The sequence below is a fragment of the Caenorhabditis remanei genome, chromosome III (genome assembly GCF_010183535.1).
Source record: "Caenorhabditis remanei strain PX506 chromosome III, whole genome shotgun sequence".
NCBI lineage: Eukaryota > Metazoa > Nematoda > Chromadorea > Rhabditida > Rhabditidae > Caenorhabditis > Caenorhabditis remanei.
In genome coordinates this window covers 16,113,419-16,134,504 of record NC_071330.1, presented here as the reverse complement: position 1 = coordinate 16,134,504, position 21,086 = coordinate 16,113,419, and the positions used below count along the sequence as shown (strand labels likewise).

Below are 21,086 nucleotides of genomic sequence, written 5' to 3'. Positions count from 1 at the left end.
TTTCCGGCAAGGGAATCTGAGAGATTGGCGGGAGATCGGCATCGAGGATGGCGTCATTGAGCACCGGCTTCACATCAAAACGCGATTTGTTAGTGCTCATAGTAGATTGCTAAATCAATATAAAAATAATGATTAATTCACCGAGTCGTAAACGAAACAGATATCGAACTGGGTAAAAACCGAGTTACTGAATCAGAAGCAACTACGAAAACACAACAAATGAAGCTTTATTTTGACAGAAAACAATGAAAAATGTCGCGATTCGTCGATGTTACGGGAAGCTCCATTTGAGTGACAAGATCGAATCGAGGGATCTCGACTGTAACTTGTGATGCAGCTGCAACATCGCTTTTTGGGCGATTTGGCGGGTTTTACAGAATTCCGATAGGCCGTTCGAGTCCTGATGTGATAGCGAGGGTAGACATCCGCAGACTGATTCGTTTTCACGGATTAGTCTCATCGAGGATAATCTTGAAGTGGAGTAGCGAGGGCGGGGGGCGGTAACATCCACGTAATCAAAGATTGCGGAATGCAGCGCCGCCCACTGTTCTGAAGGACCCGTGCTTCGAGAAGGACGTACACCAAGAGCCTCCGGAGTCTTCTGGAGAAAGAATTCTCCATTCAACTCGAAAGCCCGAACAGTATGTTCGCGCTGAGACTCCACTTCAACCAAAATCCACGTTGACCACACTCGGGAGTGCGATACGAACTGATACGCTCGAACTACGACTTCAATCTTCGCGGAGGCTGTAGACATCTGAAACTAGAGGCATCATTAGATAAAATTGTCTGCTTTTCTGGCTAACCGTCGATTCCTCGAGGCGTCTGAATTCATAATTACGTGGGCCATATGACTCTACAGCTCGAAAGCGAGTGAAATTGGGTTCCGAGATATCCATGAAACTGACACTTTTCTGAATCGGCTTCGCAGAGCGAGGGATTTCAGCGAGGGAACGATATGCTGGAAAAATCAAGGTTTATCGCCAGAATTTGATCGATTTGGATACTCTGACGAGGGTCCGCATCTTTCCAATCCGAGGGATTCTGCTTGATGTCCATTCGCTCGTAACGATTCACTCAGAATTAGCCTTTTGCTGTAATAAAAATTAGCCGCAAAAACGTCCCGTTATGTAAAGCGAACAGAACAAAGATATGAACGTAAAAAATCACGCTAGGGATCAATGAACACATAAAGGGGCATTTTCGGGGGAACTTTTATCACACCAAAAAACAATTTATCAAATGATTTGTGACTTCTTTACACGAATTTCCGAGGAAATTCGTTCCGGCGATGACGAAACGCTATTTAGCATCGGCAGTTGCTTCTGAAAAACTTTCATAACAACGGAAAGAAATCACGGGGGGCGTTACCATCTTCTCTTCATTACTTCACGAAAGAGTTCCGGTCCAACGGAGTTTTCGGGGAGTAAAATTCAATAAAACATAGCATCGAGGTGAGAAAATACGATAATTTGAACGAGGAACCTGAAACACTACCGGTATAAATGAGTCTTGCTCATGTTAAAAACGACTACACCGGAAGTGCGCAATAGGTAACACGCGAAGTGCGTCAGCTGCCTGCTGGCTCGTATAAAGTTACTTTAAAAGTATGCGTACTTCAAAAAACTATCAAATTTCGTACTTCTGGCCTCATGGTTATCTTTCTTGAACGAAGTGCCTATATTCTTCCTAAAATCAATAATCGATGGTGCTAAAAACGTACAAGTAGTTAGTAGAACGATCGAGGGAATCCGATAAACGGGCCCTTAGAGATTCCAGGTCGAAAAAGCTCTTCTCAGAGTCGACATCTCGGACAGAGTCTCAGCGCGGGTCGGTTCCGAGGGCCAATAGGTACGGATACGAGTAGTCGAAGGCAGCTCAAAGAGGTGCGGCTCGATTTTAATATCCTCCATATTTTTCCCTGCTCGAAGTCCATCGGCAATTACAGCTGCGAATGCGAGGGCTTGACACTCTGGCGGATCCGAGTGATCGTACAGAGGGTCATCGTACCACGGATCACAGTTGCAACGCGGATGTTCGACTGGAACCGAATTCCGATGCCAAGTCGCGAATTCGACCTTCACGAAAAATCCATCCTAAACTACAGAACCATGGGTGAGTCTAACGGAAATTTCTCACGTGAGAATGTGGTTCGGCGGAGCACTCTGGGGGAGGTCGAGGAGGATGTTCGTGATAGAACACGAATTTATCATCGATCCACTGATACCACTTAATTGCGTCTTCCGTAATGGAATCGAAGTTAAGCGGATCATAATCAACCCGAACCGAGAGATACGGAACTCCGTGCGACTTTATCGAATTCAAAGTGAACCCGATCGCAGGAAAGCCAAAGTCCACACCGTTTGACCCAGTCATATTCTGAAGGCAACTGAAAATTACACTTCCTGTAACTAATCAATGACAAAATAGCTCTGAATAGCGACAATTCACTTGAAAAATGGCTAGAGAACACATAACGTCAACGATTTATTACGAGGTAGCATAAAAGTGACTTAGTTATAGTCTAAGAGAGACTCTAGAGGCGACGTTCCCAGACTGAAGCGCGGGTGGGGCGTCCTTCACTACGATTTCATTATCATTCGAAGCTTCGATTGACTCATTCGATTGTTCTCGGACTTCTAAATGGGGCTATCATTATCATCATATCAATCACAATAAGGGCTGGTAGAAACCAGATAAATTTGAATGCGGAACAAATTGACCGTAGACTGGTTCGAGGAACGAGTTTATTGAAAACCTATTAAGCACATCAAAAACCAAAACTGTGAGATTAGACGAGGCAATTAGGCCGATTGTAGATGTCGTTGAACGCGTGAAGATGGAAAATGTCCAGCGAGAGAAAGTCAATTGGATTCGAGGGCGACAGAGATTCAGATGAGCTAACAACGAGGGGAAGTAACAGAAATTTAGTCAACAAGGGAGATTCAGTTGGCTTGGCCTACTGGGAGGTAATCGATTTCTTCAAGATAACCTGAGAATTCGAGGTTCCCGAAGGCGTTGTCATCCGAATCATCTTTCTCATCATCGGACGAAGACGGCGGGTTATCTGAATCAGATTCTCCGGCATCCGAGTCGTCAGAAGAGTCAGACGAATCCGAGGATTCACTACAATGTTCAGACGCAAATTTGCTGATACAACGATCCACGAGGTGGCTGTCCAAACGTCCCTTGCGAACGTCTCCGAGGACTTTCTCAAATAATCTTGCGATTCTCTGAAACATTTGGGTGATGCTGGGATATCTAAATCAGCTTATGGTACCGTGCAGGCCAAAAAGTGTTTTCGCTGTTTGCGAAGGTCCTTCTCGAACTGCGTGATTCCATGATAAGGGTCACCGAGGCGTGGAGGTGCGAGCTTGCAGAGTGTCGGGTCAACATCATTGCTGGACTTGCTGCGGAACATCTCGTACATTCTATCGAATTTCGGAGTCATGTTTCGGAGCGTGTCGGCAAAGTAATGAAACGAATGCATCAATGCATTCTGACCGGACACCAGAAGGTCGAACTCAATACGCGTCAGAAGCTGATCTAAAACACCATCATCTGCAATTTCTTTCTAGGTGTTCGGTTAGTCTTACCCTCCGAAGGCTCCGAGGGGTTTCTATTGCCCGAAGGCGGACGAGATCCCTTTCCCGACATCGTAGATCGCGAGTGATAGCTGAAGCATAATAAATATGACTCAACTGACTCTGGGAGATACGAGTACAAGAAAAAATCACGGAGGCAGATAAGAGAAAACTAAATGCGAATTCCTAGAAAAGAAAAAACTTGCGAAATGCAAAGCGCCGAGGTTCGAGATGACGAGAGATAGTTAACGACATCAGTCGAAGGAGTCACCTTCTCAGACATCACTGACTAGAGCTCTACGCGAGAAGTTTCGCCGCAACACGATACTAAACCATCTCAAAGCTCAACGAAAGCTAACTTCATATCGATCGGGACCGATACTAGGGAAGCAAAAAACAAGAGGCTTCGGAATCATGACAGATTCCGTGATGTAGTTTGTCTGGGATATAGTGTAATCATTAGCTGGAATACGGTCTCTCTTAAACGTCTATCATTCTCATCGAGTTTAAGTATGACTCGGGGAGTGACTATCCGTGTAGATCGTGGTGGAGTCGAGGTATCGCTAGCCTAATAAGGCCCTCCGCTTGCCAGGCGGCCGGCCCGTTAATCTAACGATCCGCTTAAGAGTCGCTGCACCGAGGAGTACACAGATAGCCTATCGCCGAATCACACAGAAACGAAACGAAGACTTGAATGACAGAGAGGATCCGTAGTCCAAAAACGACTACTAATAACTACTGAGGGATTCGAGGGTGAGCGGACGGAATTATACTTGAAAGGGTAGATTACGAATCACTATTCGAAATAGCCACTCTCATCCACACACGAGGAAGACTACATACCAAACTGCTCGATCGAAGATTCGATGGAGGCGAGTGATACGAGTTTCAGTCGGCGTTTCGCACCACAAATCTAGATCGACCCGAGGGTGGAGTAGATTTGAGGCACCAAACTAATGAAATGAAATATCAAATGCGCTGCATAGAATCACCAAATCCGATGCATAAAGCACCAAATATGATATCTAGCTACGCTAAATGCTCTGATAGAATCAGAGCAACTTCGATACTCATCTCTCCCGACTGTCCTACTAGCATAACTCCGGCGGCTCGCTCTTATCCGCCTATACCGCAGACTAGTACACCACTTAGTTTATGCTCTTTCTCTCATCCAGATGTGTTTCTCGAGTGGAATTCAAGACCGGAAGTATTTTCGACAACGATTGTAAACAATCTTCAGATTTCGGAGGAGATTTCTCAATCACTATTGTGTCTAAACGACACAAAAGCCACGTGACGTGACGAGACATACTCTGCGAAAAACGGTCTAGAATACTCCAAATCCCAGACGGGACAGCGGATTTCAAACGAAATTAACGCTTCAAGAATTCCGTTGCAATTAGGGGAAACCTTCTACGTTCCGCTCACGAAGAGGGGAGGTATACTAATTTTGCCCGAACTACACTCGGTACTCCTCATCTTTCGTAAGATACTCAGAGTTCCGCGTTAAGAATGATAGAATATCTAGGATCTGGAGCCGAAACTCTGGTTCCATACATCATCTACGTTTTCTTAGCAAAAATTATCCGATAGCACTAGATCTGGTTATAAAACTATCATAGTCAATGGCACCGTGGAGCAGTGAATCCTAGAATTCACGCTCCGGGGGGCCAGAGGATCCGAGTGCATCGCCGATCCGAAGAATCTCGCTCGATAAGCGAGGAGACACCATCACTTCCGCAAACGGGCAAGCCCGTGTTAAAACACAGCAGGAAGTAAGAGTGTCCATCACTAACGAGGGAGGGCTCCGGAGAGAACAATGCACCAGATCGCCTATGGTCGTCTCTAAACCAGACTCGTACTAGAATCCTCCCGAAACATAATCAATACGCTCCGGGGGGCCAGAGGATGCTCCATAGGGAGTGTCCTCCTCAGATACTTGAGCCAGAATCGGTAAACGAAAGATATCGTCTCAAACCAATACGGCCGACTACTCCATTAGTCTTCAGGACGATCCGCAAGCGCGAGTCTTGCGACCTGCTGCGAGGGGAGTGACCTTACGACCCGAACTAACCGGTTTGACTATTTCAGCTCGTATTTACATACTACTGAATATGTCGGTCGCTGAGGCCTTTCGAATACAGCACCTCAACTAAGTCTTCTGGTAGATAGGTCAGTTTTCGAACTAACGATGATGGATTCGGTTGAAAATCAAAACGCATGTATCCGAGGAAGGATGCTCAAAAGAGCTTCCGCTCGATACGAAATTCAGCCGATTCGATCAGATCAGAACGAACTGGAACCCACTTAATGCTTAGCTCTCCGAATTACAATTGATACGGGTGCGGTCCCTCGCGGTGCTTCGATCTCATCCATACTAGTACGGAGAATAGAAGAACGGAAAGAGAGCGCAGCGTTATCACGAAACGGATGACTCGCTAGCACTAAGCATTTCTCGTAGAGGAGATTCGTTCGGCTCTGACCGGCAAATCCAGGCGCTTAAAGAAAGCGGCTGTCGGATAGCGGGGCAAAGGCGAGGATTCATCAACCCATGAGAATATATCTATTCCCAGAAGACACGTGTGAAATTACTCAGTTTTTCTGCGATAGTAGCGACTCACTTAGTTAAAGAGATAAGACCAATCAATCAAGACTATTGACCCATCGTCCATGTCCGGTCAGGGAACAAAAGGTACCGACTGCTCGATCGCCCTCGAATCTACTCACTATGAAACGCATGCGTTCAAAGTTTTTGATTTTAGGCATCAGTCTTAACCCTCCAGAATCCTGATACGGAGCTGGGGGACGATCAACAATCGATCGACTGTAATCCACTCTTTATCAGAGGGAGTCTGAAAGCGAGGGACGGGTTCGAGGATACCACTAGTAGACTTAAGAGGTGTGTTATCGAGGTGACGGGGATTCAAAAGACCCGAAATCAATCGGGGGAGATCAAATCGCCGAGGCTCGCATTAACGCCATCGCAATCAACTAGAACCGCTTGTGTCTCGAGGAACCGATTAGGAAATATCGCTTATTCCCGCTCGGGCTCTAAGATTAGCAGTAAAAGGTCGCCTCAAACGTATCGCTACGCTATCTACTACGACTTATGAAATTCTGAGCCTTGAGTTGCCCCTCATATAGCAGGTTTTGCTTCGCTCACTCTCAAACGACTGCCGAATCATCCGAGGACGATAAGGCGAGAGGAGCTAGGCCGAACCTTAAATGAACATCTCATGGAGACTCGTTAACTCGAGGAGGCGGAGTACGAGACAGGTATGCACCTGCGCCGTGTCGCAAACAGTCGAGGGGTACTGTAGTCAAATGTATGTCGGAATCCCAAAGGGAGACGGAGATACACTGGGGTTACAGTTCCTAATCGATACAAAGATGGAGCACCTGAGGCCAACAGCGACTCCAACACATGGCAGTATGCGGTCTCTTGCCTGGCATCCCTGATACCGATCACTAACGAGTATGCATGAGCATCAATACTATACTCGGAAGCACCACAAGCTTCACACCAGGGGGCTCGCCTGCTCTGCATCAGAATCAATACTATTCAACAAAATCAGAACGAATTCCGATTAGAATAGAAAAGTACCGAAACTAGCATCAGCCGACCCGAGGTCTGGAGGACAATATCGATGTCGGGGATATCCTTCGCCTCACGAACGGGATCGCATGCAGTAAAAACTGCTGATCGCGCAATCAGAGGACTGGCAATCGATACTACTCGGGCTCCGGAGAGGGCAAGCAGATCGATAAACCAACAAAGGAGTCGCCGAATATCAACACCATGCTCGAAACCAGGGACCCCCAGATTTCGTTTACATTCTCCTTCCGCTCAAGCTCTCAAAATCTAAACCACGGAGCTACCTTTCGGCGGCCCCGCAGGAGCTTCTGATTGCTTTAAACTTCCGGAGAATGTCTTGAATCCAAAGCATCGATTGCAGATTATCGATACGGAAGCGAATTATTGATCGCCGGTCCTATCGGAACTCTCGAGGGCTTCGAATTAATCCGAATCCCGAGAATGTTCGGACGAGGAGGGGATAAATCAATAAAGCTTACGTATGTAACCTCCAAGTGACACAATGAACCCGCAAAGAGGCTCCCTCCGATCCAGCAAGCTGGCATGAAGGGACCTTGGCTCTTAATTGTTATTATCTAAAGCGGCTGGTAAGCGAGGAAGACACTCACGCTGATTGAAGAGAACTGATCGGACGCCTACTATGATTCTCCGGTCCGAATAGAAGCTCTCAAGGACTTCTCCGAAGAGATTCCGAGAGCTCCAATCGGCATCAGAAAACCTGAGGCGTCGGAGAATTCCCAAATCAACTATCACTTCCGCAAACGGGCAAGCCCGTGTTAAAACACAGCAAGAAGTGAGAGCGTCTTTCGCCAACGAGGCACTAAAGAACAAACAAAAAAGAAGCCAAGTTGCTTCTGCCCGAAGGAAGAAGCGACACAAGAGAAAAAACACAAGAATCCAGCACGAGCGTCATCCAACACGACCATCCACGATACTTCTCCTCAATTTCTACCATTTCTGGCTCGGTCGGGGCTTCGAAAACATTCGAAAATGCTTCGAAGACGCGAGGAATTCCAGATCCGGTGAGAAACACGAGGGAAGTGGGGCCAAACGACGACATCCGAAGTGAGCGATGCACTAGAATCCATCCACGAGACTTCTGATCGCTCTCCGCCTGTTCTGATTCGCCCGGGATATTCGAAGAGGTTCGAAAACGTTTCGAAATCGCGGGGGAATTCAGAAGCCGGCGAAAAAACGAGGGAAGTTGACAAAATGACGAAGACTGAAACACGCGATGCACGAGGGAGCCATCCAACACCAATGACAGCTTCCCATGTGTGCGAAGCTTGACGTAGACATCCGAAGGAATTTTTGAACAATCTTTGCCTCGCCCGACTCGTTCGGGTATTGGAGACATTCGAAAATGTGTCCGCTACGCGAGAGAGTTCGGGGTCTGGCAAAAATATCACAAAAAATCGACTTACAGACAGAAAACGAAGCATTCGCGACACGAGGGAGCCATCCGAAACCATCAGCGAGACTTCTGATCGATTTCCACCGGTGTTCCGACCCGTTCGGGATTTTCGAAATATTACGAAATATTTCGAAATCCGGAAAAGGTGGGAATCCCGGCGAAAAACCGAGGGAAGTTGATCCAAACATCAGCAAACGAGGCGTCCGAAACACGAGGAAGCCGCAGCAGGCGATCCATTGAAACTTCTGATCGATTCTTGCCGGTGTCCGATTTTTTTCGGGATTTTCGAAATGTTTCGAAAAGTTTCGAAACACTCGAAATCCGGAAAAAATGAGGGATAACGGGTCGAAACGAGGGAAGTGGAACGAAAAAGCAGCAAACAGGGTGAAGGAAGCCCGAACCATCCGTTGAAATCGACGCGAGGGGGTTCCGATCGAATTTCAGCCAAATTTCAGCAAAAAACGCGGTGAAGCAGCTCGAGGAGTCGAAATCCATGACGAGGCGTGGTGAATTCGAGTGTAATTGGGCGATTTCGCGTTGAAATGCGCGGAAAGACCGAAAAATCTCGATTTTCCCGAGGGAAAAGAGTTTTTCCAGCCAATCGGCGGAAATCTTGGCGAAAATTGCCGAATTTCTCGAGTATCTGACCGATTTCAGGCCTTTCTCGAATAATTCCGTCGGGAATTCGCGAAAAAATCACGAAACACGAGGGAGAAACGAGAAAAAACGATGAAAAACGCCCGGAAATCTGCGCAAAAAGTGGGAAGGCCTAAAGCCGCAACGCGGCGCAGCGCTTCGCACTAGAGCGAACTTGCTTCCAAATTTAAAGGTGGGGCCAAAATTGGCGCCAAATTCAAAAAAGGAAAGCAAAATTTCGGGGAGAAAAACATCGAAAAACCCGAAAATGAAGTTTGCGAAGAAGTTTTTCGCCGTTCACGTTAATTTTCCGAGGGAAAACAAGTGAAAACTGTACATTAAAATCGAAAAATATCGATTTTATCGGACAAAAAAATGGGCAAACCGACTGATTCGTCCGGTCGAGGGGAAAAATCGATAATCTCGAAATTTTCCGCCCGAGCGGATACAACCTGGTCTAGATGCACCAAATGTGGCCACCCCTTCTGTCTCCAGAAGGCCGCCGGTAATGTGCCGAGTGGGGTGGGAACATGAGCCCAAAATATACTTCCGTTTTAGGTGGTTCAGAGGTAAAAGGAAGTGTCCCGCTGTACAGTTAACACGTGTATTAAATAACCGATTTATTCAGGGGAAAAGCATGACCCGCGAGGGACTGCATTAAAAACCTGATCGATTATTTCCTTTCGGAAATTACATGAAAAGGGAGAAAAAAGGAGTAAACGAGGTATTCGAGGAGTCGCTCTGGGGATTCCTAGCTTGTTAAAGCTTAGGGGTGTCCAGAGAGACGCCGGCGAGGCTCACGAACAGCTTCTACAACAAACAACAAAAGAGAGAATTGTTAGAAGAACAAAACTAAAAACAAGACTAATTTAATTAATGGCTTTTAGGCCAGGTGAGGGTGTCGGTCGATTACGGTCACAGTCGTTGAAGGATGTGCGGCGCGGCGAGACCCGACGAGGAAACAGCGTGCGCCTTTGACTGAAGAGACGCAGACACGACAAAAAGGCGGCAACTTGAATTGAGGAATATTACTTCCGCCTGAAATGGGGTTAAAGGGACAGGGAAGAAGGGAGATAATTATATGAAAGTAAAATACGTAATAAATATAAACTAAATTAGAATAATTTAGTAATATAAATTACATTTTAGTTTGGAGTGTGGCAGGGACCTGATTCGGGGACCAGGGGACTGACAACACGCTGCCGGTAGTCAGTAGGTGTAGGGATCGAACCCATGCTGGCGAAATCGTTTTGTTGATATTTTTTAAACATTAATTCTCAATTTTTCAATAAGTTAGGAAGATTTTTTCTGCTTTTTAGGCCTTTGGACAGATTTTAGCACACAGTGTTGCTATTTTAGGACAGATTTCTACTATGTGTCTTTATTCGAGTTTCTACTAAACGTTTCGGTATTTTCTCGGTGTGTTTTTCTGAAAATTCATAAATTCTGACCCAGTATCAACTGGTTACAAAACTTGGGGGACTTTAGCTTTATATTTCTATAATTATAGTAAAAAAATTCAAAACTCGCGCCTATTGTTAGAGTTCAATAGAGCGCATTTGCAACTTGCCAAATAGTGTCGGATATTTACGTTAGAGTGATTTTAAGTATGAAAATCGTGTTTTTAAGCAGAAAATTCAGTTTAAGCTCCGCCTACTTTGTAAAAATTGCGTTTGCCTTATTCAGTTGCTTTTTCAATCGAAATATGCTTGAACCCCGGTAAATGAGTGATAAGAATTCGAAACGAGAGAATATTCAATGAATTCCAACTAGAAAATTCAAAAAAAAATTTCAGATTTTTCAAAAAATGGAAAATTCGAAAAATATCGATTATTTTTGCTCAAAATCGAAGAGATTTTACTGAAATCTGGAGGATATCTGCATGAAGCGACTGAGAAATGCGCAGAAAATTGAATTTGACGAAAAAAATGATGACAAATAGATTTTCAAACGAAATTTCAGCTTCTAATGGCAAAAATGAATAAAAAACTGTTGAGATAGGTGAAATTTAAGCTTTTAAAATAAAAAATTCACCAAAAATCCGTAAAATAGCGCTTTTTTAAACGAAAAAAATCAAAAATTTTCGCCGATTTTTTCAAATTCGTTTTTTTGGCGCCTTTTTGCAAGTCCGCATTATTTCGTGACGGTGTATGCGGTCAATGTGCGAAACTTGACGACGGCGTCATCTTCACAGATTTTCAGCGATAAAAGCTGAAAATTGATCGATTTTCGCAAAATTTTCCGTTAAAAAAATGGAAATTGGGGGTTTAAGAATGTAAAGAAGTGCAAAATTTCAAAAAAATCCCAGAAAAATCAGCGAAAATTAAAACGAAAAAGTCTGATTTTTGTGATTTCTGGGTCATTTTTCTTCGGATTTTTTCTGGAAAATTGTTAAAAAATTTATTTATGCAAAAATAATCAATTATTGTACAAAAATGGTTAATTTTTCTTCTTAAAAAACGCCTCCAACGGTTTCGATTTCTTCGGTTGTTGAGCCGGCGACTTTATTGGTCCCGCCCGTTTTCTTCCGATTGATCCCTTGGCCTCCGCCTTTGATTTCAGAAGACGTGCCTCTTCAAGAGCGATTCGATGCTCGTATTGCTGAAAATATCGATTTTTAAGCATAAAAATTCATTTTTCAAATTTTTTTTTGAAAATTTCATATTTTCACTTTTGTAAAGCTTATTTTCAGCCTAAAAACTCTATTTTTTAAGCTAAAAACGCATTTTTAGACGACTTTCAGCAAAAAATACAATTTTCGCGCTAAAAATCACATTTTGGATGATTTTCTGCTCAAAAACACGATTTTAAGTGTGAAAATCGGGGTTTTCAGCTGAAAATAAGCTTAATACTGATTTTTCGATTGAAAAATCAATATTTTTACTTGATTCATGTCTGAAAATCGAGTTTTTGAGCAGAAATTCATCCAAAAATGCTATTTTTAACACGAAAATAGGATTTTTCAGCTGAAATTCACTCAGAGGTGAGATTTTAACACGAAAATCAGGATTTTTAGGCTAAAAATAAGCTGAAAATGTGATTTCAAGTCGGAAAATCGTGTTTTTGAGCAGAAAATCATCCAAAATGCAATTTTAAGTCTGAAAATCGATTTCCATTGAAAAATCGATATTTCTAGTTGATTTAAGTCTGAAAATCGGGTTTCTCAGCTGAAATTCGTCTAAAAATGTGATTTTTTGCTTGAAAATAGAGTTTTTGAGCCTAAAAATCAATTTTCCAAAAAAAAACTTTCAAAAAATCGATATTTCTACCTTTTTAACATCCGGCGGAAGATGTCTGAAAGCTTGTCTGGAAATCCTCTCTCCGCCCACTTGAATATATTCAATTTCTGGTTGTCTATTGAGAAAAAATGGGTTCCGATGGGGTGGAGACGGAGGGGGCGGGGCGACGTCTTCATCTGATTCCGAATCCAATACAATACATTCATGTGATCCATCGAATACGGTACGAGGCGATTTTGGAGGCGGCGCTGGCTAAAATTATCGATTTTTTGGCAAAAAATCGCTGAAAAACGGTAAAAATTGACCTAAAATCGGTCAAAATCGATATATTTTGAAATCGATGCACCACGTCGGTGAAATTCTCAAAATTAAGCCTTTACTTGCAGATTTTAAGCCATTTCTTATCGATTTTGACTGTTTTCTGGTCAAAAATCGCTAAAAAATCGTCAAAAATGACCTAAAATGGGTTTAAAAAAATAGCCGAAAATAGGCTTAAATCGAAAAATCGATAAACTTCTGACATCGATGCACCATTTCGGTGAAATTGAAATTTTAGGTTTAAAATGAGCCAAAATACAAGATTTGAGCTGAAAATCGCTGAAAAAATGGCTTAAAATTGATGAAAATCGGTCAAAATCGACCAAATTTGATATAGATGCACCATGTTAGTGACATTTTCAAAATTGAGTTTTAATTGCAGATTTTAGACTATTTCTAACCGATTTGACTGCTTTCTGGTCTGAAATCGCTCAAAAACTGCTAAAAATGACCAAAAATCAACCAAAATCGAAAAATGTGTGACATCGATGCACTATGAGAGCTTTTAGATGCAAAATGAGCCTTTTTAGCGGAAAAATCGCTGAAAACCTGTCGGAAATGGGCCCAAATCGACCAAATTCGATGCACCATTTCAGAGCGGTTCTCGAAATAAACTAATTTTTGATGAGAGATAAGGTGAAAACGGGTTAGAAACAGGATTTTAGCTGAATAATCGCTTGAAAACAGTCAAAAATTGGTTAAAATCGATCAAATTCGATGTAGAGGCACCATATGCACCGTAACTACTGAAAATTTGAAAGTTGAATTGAAATTAACTGAAAAATCGGTTGAAAATGTCCAAAATTCGTTTAAAATTGAGAATTTCGCTGAAAAATATGTTAACATTTCTATTTTTCAGCAAAATTCCCGATTTCAGACATATTTGAGCGTTTTAAACCGAATTTTTGGTTAATTTCAATTCAATTTTTAAATTTTCAGTAGTATCAGTGTATATGGTGCATCTATATCAAATTTGATCGATTTCAACCAATTTTTGACTCTTTTTAAGCGATTTTTAAGCTAAAATCCTGTTTCCAAACGTTTTCTTCTCAATTCTCACTCAAAATTAGTTTATTTGGAAAACGGCTTTGAAATGGTGCATCTATATCAAATTCGGTCGATTTTGACCGATTTTCGATAATTTTCAAGAGATTTTCAGCTAAAAATGGCTCATTTTGCATCTAAAAGCTCTCATGGTGCATCGATGTCAAAAGTTTCTCGATTTTGGTCAATTTTCGGTTATTTTTAGCCGTTTTTGAGCGATTTCAGACCAGAAAACAGTCAAAATTGGTTAAAAATGGTCTAAAATCTGCAATTAAAACTCAATTTTGAAAATGTCACTAACATGGTGCATCGATGTCAAAAGTTTATCGATTTTGACCAATTTTAGGTCAATTTTGACCGTTTTTCAGCGATTTTCAGCTAAAATCTTGGTTTTTTGGCTCATTTTGCACCTAAAATTTGTATGTCACCGAAATGGTGCATCGATGTCTCGAAAATGTAACGATTTTGACCGATTTCAGCCATTTTCGGCCATTTTTGACCGATTTAAGGTCAATTTTGACCGTTTTTCAGCGATTTTATCGCCAAATTTCTGGATTTTTTTGCAGATTTTCAACTGATTTTCAGCCGTACCTTTGGCGGTGGCGGTTCCTCAATAATGACATCCTCCCTTCCATCATTCTCATCATAAACGGCATTCATTCTCGCCTCTTTTTTTCTCTTTTTCTCTCCCAACCACTCGGTTATCACTCGATTTTGAGTGGGAACACCCGGCTGGAAACGACTCGCCGATAGGGAGATATTCAGGACAGGCGGTGTCCATGGACTGTCTGAAAATGTCAGAAAATACTCGAAATTTTAAGAAAAAGTGCTAAAAATTGAGGTTTTAGCTCAAAAACTGTGAAAAAATGAGATTTTTTGTGTAAAAATTAGATTTTTCAGATTTTCTGCAAATTTTCGTAAGATCTGGGGTTTTCTCCATCGAAAATTTGAGTTTTTCTGAATTTTTACTGCTTATCATGGCCTAAAAATGTGATTTTTGGATTTTTCATGCCATTTTACCCCTATCAGTACCCTTTCAGACAATTTCCGCGATATGTCGTGAGATTCGATGTTTTGTACGCAAACACCATAAGGTACAGTACCCCTCAAAATTCAAATTGACGCTATCGGCTTCAAAAAACCGTCAAATACACGTAAAAAGTGCGGAGAACTCGAAAAAAGAGACAGAATTTGATTGTGACAACGTTTTTATCAATTTTTTAAGGATTTTGAAAAAATAACAGTTTTTTCAAAAAATCGGATTCTTAATTATTTTCCGTGTTTTGAAATATGAAATTATGACTCTCCATGGTCGATTTCATCAAAAAACATCAAATTTCAGCGATTTCTGCAAATTGTCGTAAGATCTGGTGTTTAGTCCGCAAACACCGAGGTACAGTACTCCTCAAAATTCAAATTGACGCTTTCGACTCCAAAAAAAGACAGTTTTGGCTGAAATTTCGCGAGGAATTCAAATTTAGTCATGGTTTCTTGTTTTTATTCATTTTATTCATAAATTCGCGCCGATGAGCAAAAAGCACGAAATTCGGTAGATCATAAATTCCTATTTTTGTAATTTTGAGTTCAGAATCGTGTTCACCGTGCTTGAATTAGTCTAGAAATCAATTTTCATCACGAAAACTAGATTTTTGAAGATTTTTAAAAATTGTCGTAAAATCAGGTGTTTTGTCCGCAAACACCGAGGTACAGTACCCCAAAAATTCCAATTGACACTATCGACTTCAAAAAACCGTCTAATACACGTAAAAAATCGAGGAGAACTCAATTTTTCGATCATTTCTTCACTATTTTGAGCGATTTCCGCAATTTGTCGTAAGATCCGGTGTTTTGTCCGCAAACACCTCACCAGAGGTCAAATTTCGCGAAAAATTAGTTTTTTTGCATCAAAAAACGCATTTTACCTTCATTTCCCGCCAAATTCGATCGATTTAACCCTCGAATCGCTGTCCAAATCAGTTCAAACAACGAACCAGGCAAATAACTCGCAATTTTCAGTGTTTTTTGTGGTTTTCCCTCCTCTGTCAGTAGAGAATAGACAAGATTTTCGGCGGTTCTTTTATTCTCCACTTGATCTACCACTAGACGTTTCGCCAACTCTTTCACCAGTCCCTCAACCCATTTCCGCATTTCTCGCGTCGTTCGAATCGCCGATTTTCCCGGAAAATTTTTGGAAACGGCGATGGAAGAGGATTCTCGACGTGGCCGAACTGGTTCGTCGTCGAGTCCCTCGGCCACGGCACGCAGATATTCGTGTTGGTCGGGAAACGCTTCGATTAGGAGGTGCCACTCGATTTCTAGGATTTCTCCCATTAACTGCAATTTTTTAGTGGAAATGAGGGAAAATTGAAATTTTTCAGCAATTCAAATGTGAAAAACGAGTTCTCCGTGTCATTTTACCCCCGTTTGAATGTTTTCTGCAACTTGTCGTAAAATCCGGTGTTTTGTCCGCAAACACCGAGGTACAGTACCCCAAAAATTCAAATTGACGCTAGAAAGCCAAAAAAACGTCAAGAATACGCAGAAATTTATGAGGAAATCGATTGATTAGTAAAAAATAAAGCTTTTGATAGAAAACATAGATTTTTTTCGAAAATTACAAAATTTTCAAATTTCACCATTTTTAAAAAGTTTTCAAAGGTAGAAAACACGAAATTCGAGTTCTCCGTGTCATTTTACCCCCTATCCACTAAGTTTTTGAGGTTTTCTGCAATTTTTCGTAAAATCCGGTGTTTTGTCTGCAAACACTGAGGTACAGTACCCCTCAAAATTCAAATTGACGGTTTCGACTCCAAAAAACCGTCTGATACATGTAAAAAGTTGTGGGGAATTTGAAAAAAGTGAGATAATTCTATTCTGGCGAGGTTTTCAATAAGATTTCCATGATTTTTGCCAAAAAAAAAACAATTTTCTCGAAAAATCGCATTTACAATCATTTTCCGGGTCTAAAAATGCGATATTTGAATTCTCCATGGTCGATTTCATCAAAAAACATCGAACTTCAGCGATTTCTGCATTTTGTCGTAAGATCTGGTGTTTTGTACGCAAACACCGCGCTACAGTACTCCCTGAACTCAAAACCACGTTTCCGGGCTCAAATTTCGCGAAAAAATGCGATTTTTTCGGTCTAATATACGTAAAAAATCGCGGAGAACTCGATTTTTCGCTCATTTTTCGACTATTTTGAGATTCTCACACTGATATTGAGCATTTCCTGAACTCGATTTCCCAATTTGCCTCCAAAACCTCGGACGTCTCCAATCGGTGTCAATCTGAGTATTTCTCTGACATATTTCCACGGAATCAGTGTCTGCTGACGTGGTTTATGCCTCGCGCACACCAATTTCGCCATCATTTTATTGTTCCCAACACCGGCCGAGCAGTAGAATTGGGTCTCGTCACGAATTCGTTTCTGATCGTTTCTACAGTACACGCGGCTATTAGAAGGAGCAAATTCTCGTCGGAATACGAGGAGTTTTGAATGAATTCTGACAGAAATTGCTCTCGGAGATGGTCGTTTTCTGCGAAATCTTGGCCGTTTGCGAGATGGGTGGAGGGGAGTTGAGAGAGGGCGGTCTGCAAGAGAAATTGTTGATTTTTGGAATTTTTAGAGCGGAAAAATTGATTTTTTGTAAAAAAAAAATTTTTTCAAATTATGTTTTTCCAATATTTTTCGATTTTTTCTCGAAATTTTCGCTTTAAGACTATCATTTTCAACTTTCTCTCCTCAAGACGCTTCGAATGAGTATAATCATGACCACATTTGAATTCAAGTTGGGTCTCACCGCGAAAACTACAGTAACCCAGGTGGTTTTCGTGGTGAGACCCAACTTGCTTCAAACCTGGTCATGATTATACTCATTCAAAGCGTCTCGACGAGAGGAATCCGAAAATACCAATATTTTGGATCTCGACGCAAAATTGGCCGGGTTACGGTAGTTTAAGTGGAAAATATTGTGAAAATATTCGTTTTTCTTGATTCTTCTGGTTTTTCTCGAGAATTTTGCTTCAAATTTTGCATTTTCAGCTTCCCCTCCTCAAGACACTTCTAATGAGTATGAACACGCCCTGTATGGGTCCCACCACGAAAAAATTTAAAGGCGCATACCGTATTTTCGTGGTGAGACCCAACTTGCTTCAAACCTGGTCATGATTATACTCATTCGAAGCGTCTCGGCGAGCTGAATCATCTTTTGGTGTTAATTTCATGGGTCTCGCCACGAAATTCACCGGGTTACGGTAGTTTCAAGCTGAAAAGTGGAAAATGTTGTAAAATTATGCGTTTTTTTCTCGATTTTTTTGGTTTTTCGCTGAGTTTTTGTGCATTTTTCCGGTTAGCACCTCCACAAACTCCTCCAACGTGCCGTTCTCTCTCATTTCATCCAATTTTTGAGAGGTATACGCGGATAAATCGAGAAACGCCTCATCAACCGACGCTTTTTCTATGATAATTGAGGAATCGAAGTTGTTGAGCACTCGGAACACTTCTGCACTGGCATCGCTAAAAAAATAGCAAAAATTTAGGGAATTTTGAGAAATTTTAGGCCAAAAAAAATTTTTTTCGAAATTTTTTTTTGAAATTTTTTGAACAAAAAAACTTTTTTTGCATTTTTTCTTACCGATATTTCTGAATATCCGCTTTATCTGCATATTCACCAATTGGTACGTGACAAATAGTGATTTGAGGGCATTTTTGCTTTGCATCCGACACTGTCATGCCTCTTTTCACTCCAAACGGCCGCGCTTCGTAGCTTACCGCGAGGATTCTGTAAAAATCGATAAAAATCGATATTTTTATTAATAAAATCCCAAAAAATCGCTTACCCACCCTCGACTCCCTGCCTAGAATGCTGGACAACGATGACCGGTTTGCCCCATAATGACGGCTGGTCGCGTTGTTCGACTTGTGCGTAGAAACAGTCCATATCGATGAGACTGATCACTCGCCGCATTTTTAGAAGGCTGAAAATGTTTTTTTACCGCAAAAAAATGAAAAAATGACGAAATTTGAGTGAAAAATCAATGAAAAAAATTATTATTTAAAATTCCCTCGCAAAATGGGAAAATAATGCAAACGCGCTCCTCTGCGAAATTTGGCTGCTTGACTGAGTATTCAACGTTAATGCATAGGCGGTGACGAGTTGTAGGCCTTCACTCATTTTCCGTCATTTTTATCCGATTTTTCCCAATTTTTTCCAATTTTTTTTGGGATTTTCTCAGATTTTCGACATGTTCAGGCCTAAATTAACTATTTTTATTATAAAAATCTGTAAAATATCGCATAAAACATCAGGAAAATTCAGTTTTCACCGAAAATCCCAAAAACACGTTTCGAAAAAATTATTTACCTACTTTCCACCATTTATTTGTGCGTTTCCGATAGTTTTTGGTCCAATATATTAATTTACAGCCTAAAAATCAGTAAAACATCGCATAAATCATCAGGAAAATTTAGTTTTGCCAAAAATTTCCGGAAATGCATTTTGAAAAATTATTTTTCCATTTTTTTCCTCAGATTTTCTCGTTTTTCGATCGAAACATCCGCAGTGAATCGCTTGTTTTCTATAAAATCTCCTTTCGAAAGTATATTTTAACGATTTTTTCTCATTTGTCGTCGTTTCCTCAGTTCTCGGAACTTTTCGCCCTCATCCACACTTTCTTACTAATTTCCCCTTATTTCCAGGTAAAAACAAGCAGACATGGTTCGCATGAACGTCCTCGCCGATGCGCTCAACGCCATCAACAACGCCGAGAAGCGCGGAAAGCGCCAGGTTCTCATCCGCCCAGCCTCCAAGGTATCGACTTTTTCCCGAAGAACAACCTCCTCAATTTACTTGTTGATAGGTGACGCTGGCAGCCTCGGTCGCAAAAAATGACCAAGGCTCTCCGTAAAATTTAGAATTTTGTGAAAGAAAAAGGTTTTTTATAATAACTTTCGGGTTCTAAACTTGAACGGAGACACCCTTGGTTAGATTCTCGCAACGGAATCTTCCTGGGATATGAACTTTGAAGGTAACCAGCTCATCCGTTTGAATTCTAGTAGCTCCCCGCATGCCCCTCTTCAAGTTCTCAATAAATTCTTCCAGGTCATCGTCCGCTTCTTGACCGTCATGATGAAGCACGGATACATCGGAGAGTTCGAGATCGTCGACGACCACCGCGCCGGAAAGATCGTCGTCAACCTCACCGGACGTCTCAACAAGGCCTCCGTCATCTCTCCAAGACTCAACATCCGTCTTAACGACTTGGAGAAGTACACCAACACTCTTCTTCCATCCCGTCAGTTCGGATACCTCATCCTTACCACCTCCGCCGGAATCATGGATCACGAGGAGGCCAGAAGAAAGCATTTGGGAGGAAAGATTCTCGGATTCTTCTTCTAAATAGCATCTGTTGTTATTTCAAATAAATTGTTGTTACAATTAGCCTACTTTTCGTTCATTGTATTTTCAGAATTCTAAGAGGTTACATGTTCTTCTCTTACATTCTGCCACCTTTTTGATGTTACTCGAGTCCCCCGCGTTTCCAGAGAAATGCTTCGATCCACTTTGGTTGCTCTATTCAGAGCCTCTGCTTCCAGAAGCATCTCCCAGTCGGTGCCCCGGTTCTCTGGTGCCACAATAGGCAAGCAGGAGCCACAATTGTCACTGTCATACACTTGTAAAGTGTGCGGAACCCGACAAGGTCCGAAGACCTTCGCCAAGTCTTCATATGAGAAGGGAGTGGTCATTGTGACGTGCACCGGATGCCACAATCATCACATCATCGCCGACAATATCGGATGGTTTGAGGACTTTAAGGTTAGCCGGAATATTCTGATTTTAGAATTCAAAATTAAGATTTTCAGCTCAAAAATCATGGAAACGAGTTTAAGGGAACATAAATCAAATTTTGTGAAAGAAATGATGAATTTCAGATTTTTGAGCTGAAAATCCCGCTTACACAGCTCTAAAAACCATTTTCGGACTAAAAATGTTAAAATTTCGCTCCAAAAACTCATTTTGCACTGTTTAGGCTCAAAATCTAACCATTTTCTGAAATTTTCAGCGCTTCTGAGCAAAAATAGAGGTTTTGACTCAATTTTCAGCTTAAAAACTTGGTTTTAGTCGATTTTAAGTCATTTTTCAATGATTTTCAGGGAAAAAAACATCGAGGATCATCTGAAAAGTAAAGGAGAAGCAGTGAAGCGGGGCACGACGACGATAACAAAAAATGAGGATGGCATTTTTGAGATTCAG

General features: G+C 41.7%; 7 protein-coding genes across 7 annotated transcripts; 2 read left to right on the top strand and 5 right to left on the bottom strand.

Moving 5' to 3' along the window:
• Positions 1–271: 271 nt before the first annotated feature.
• Positions 272–1,059, bottom strand: GCK72_011599 (uncharacterized protein; the record flags this gene model as incomplete). Its single annotated transcript, XM_053728561.1, has 3 exons — positions 272–757; positions 807–961; positions 1,014–1,059. The coding sequence occupies 3 exons, from the start codon at positions 1,057–1,059 to the stop codon at positions 272–274; spliced, it is 687 nt and encodes a 228-aa protein (XP_053588138.1).
• Positions 1,060–1,766: 707 nt separating this feature from the next.
• Positions 1,767–7,131, bottom strand: GCK72_011598 (uncharacterized protein; the record flags this gene model as incomplete). Its single annotated transcript, XM_053728560.1, has 6 exons — positions 1,767–2,096; positions 2,140–2,405; positions 2,993–3,233; positions 3,281–3,546; positions 3,597–3,676; positions 6,869–7,131. 6 exons carry the CDS (start codon positions 7,129–7,131, stop codon positions 1,767–1,769), a joined length of 1,446 nt encoding a protein of 481 aa, XP_053588137.1.
• A 4,537-nt stretch (positions 7,132–11,668) lies between these two features.
• GCK72_011597 (uncharacterized protein) lies at positions 11,669–16,161 on the bottom strand (the record flags this gene model as incomplete). Its single annotated transcript, XM_053728559.1, has 4 exons — positions 11,669–11,830; positions 12,499–12,720; positions 14,422–14,618; positions 15,753–16,161. 4 exons carry the CDS (start codon positions 16,159–16,161, stop codon positions 11,669–11,671), a joined length of 990 nt encoding a protein of 329 aa, XP_053588136.1.
• Positions 16,162–17,199: 1,038 nt separating this feature from the next.
• Positions 17,200–18,800, bottom strand: GCK72_011596 (uncharacterized protein; the record flags this gene model as incomplete). Its single annotated transcript, XM_053728558.1, has 4 exons — positions 17,200–17,424; positions 18,190–18,349; positions 18,468–18,614; positions 18,673–18,800. The coding sequence occupies 4 exons, from the start codon at positions 18,798–18,800 to the stop codon at positions 17,200–17,202; spliced, it is 660 nt and encodes a 219-aa protein (XP_053588135.1).
• Positions 18,801–19,547: 747 nt separating this feature from the next.
• On the top strand, positions 19,548–20,231 carry GCK72_011594 (uncharacterized protein; the record flags this gene model as incomplete). The annotated part of the gene is made up of 2 exons (XM_003102164.1): positions 19,548–19,643; positions 19,935–20,231. 2 exons carry the CDS (start codon positions 19,548–19,550, stop codon positions 20,229–20,231), a joined length of 393 nt encoding a protein of 130 aa, XP_003102212.1.
• On the bottom strand, positions 19,791–20,198 carry GCK72_011595 (uncharacterized protein; the record flags this gene model as incomplete). Its single annotated transcript, XM_053728557.1, has 1 exon — positions 19,791–20,198. The coding sequence occupies one exon, from the start codon at positions 20,196–20,198 to the stop codon at positions 19,791–19,793; it is 408 nt and encodes a 135-aa protein (XP_053588134.1).
• A 150-nt stretch (positions 20,232–20,381) lies between the features above and the next one.
• Positions 20,382–20,731, top strand: GCK72_011593 (uncharacterized protein; the record flags this gene model as incomplete). The annotated part of the gene is made up of 2 exons (XM_053728556.1): positions 20,382–20,648; positions 20,696–20,731. The coding sequence occupies 2 exons, from the start codon at positions 20,382–20,384 to the stop codon at positions 20,729–20,731; spliced, it is 303 nt and encodes a 100-aa protein (XP_053588133.1).
• Between the last annotated feature and the right edge of the window lie 355 nt (positions 20,732–21,086).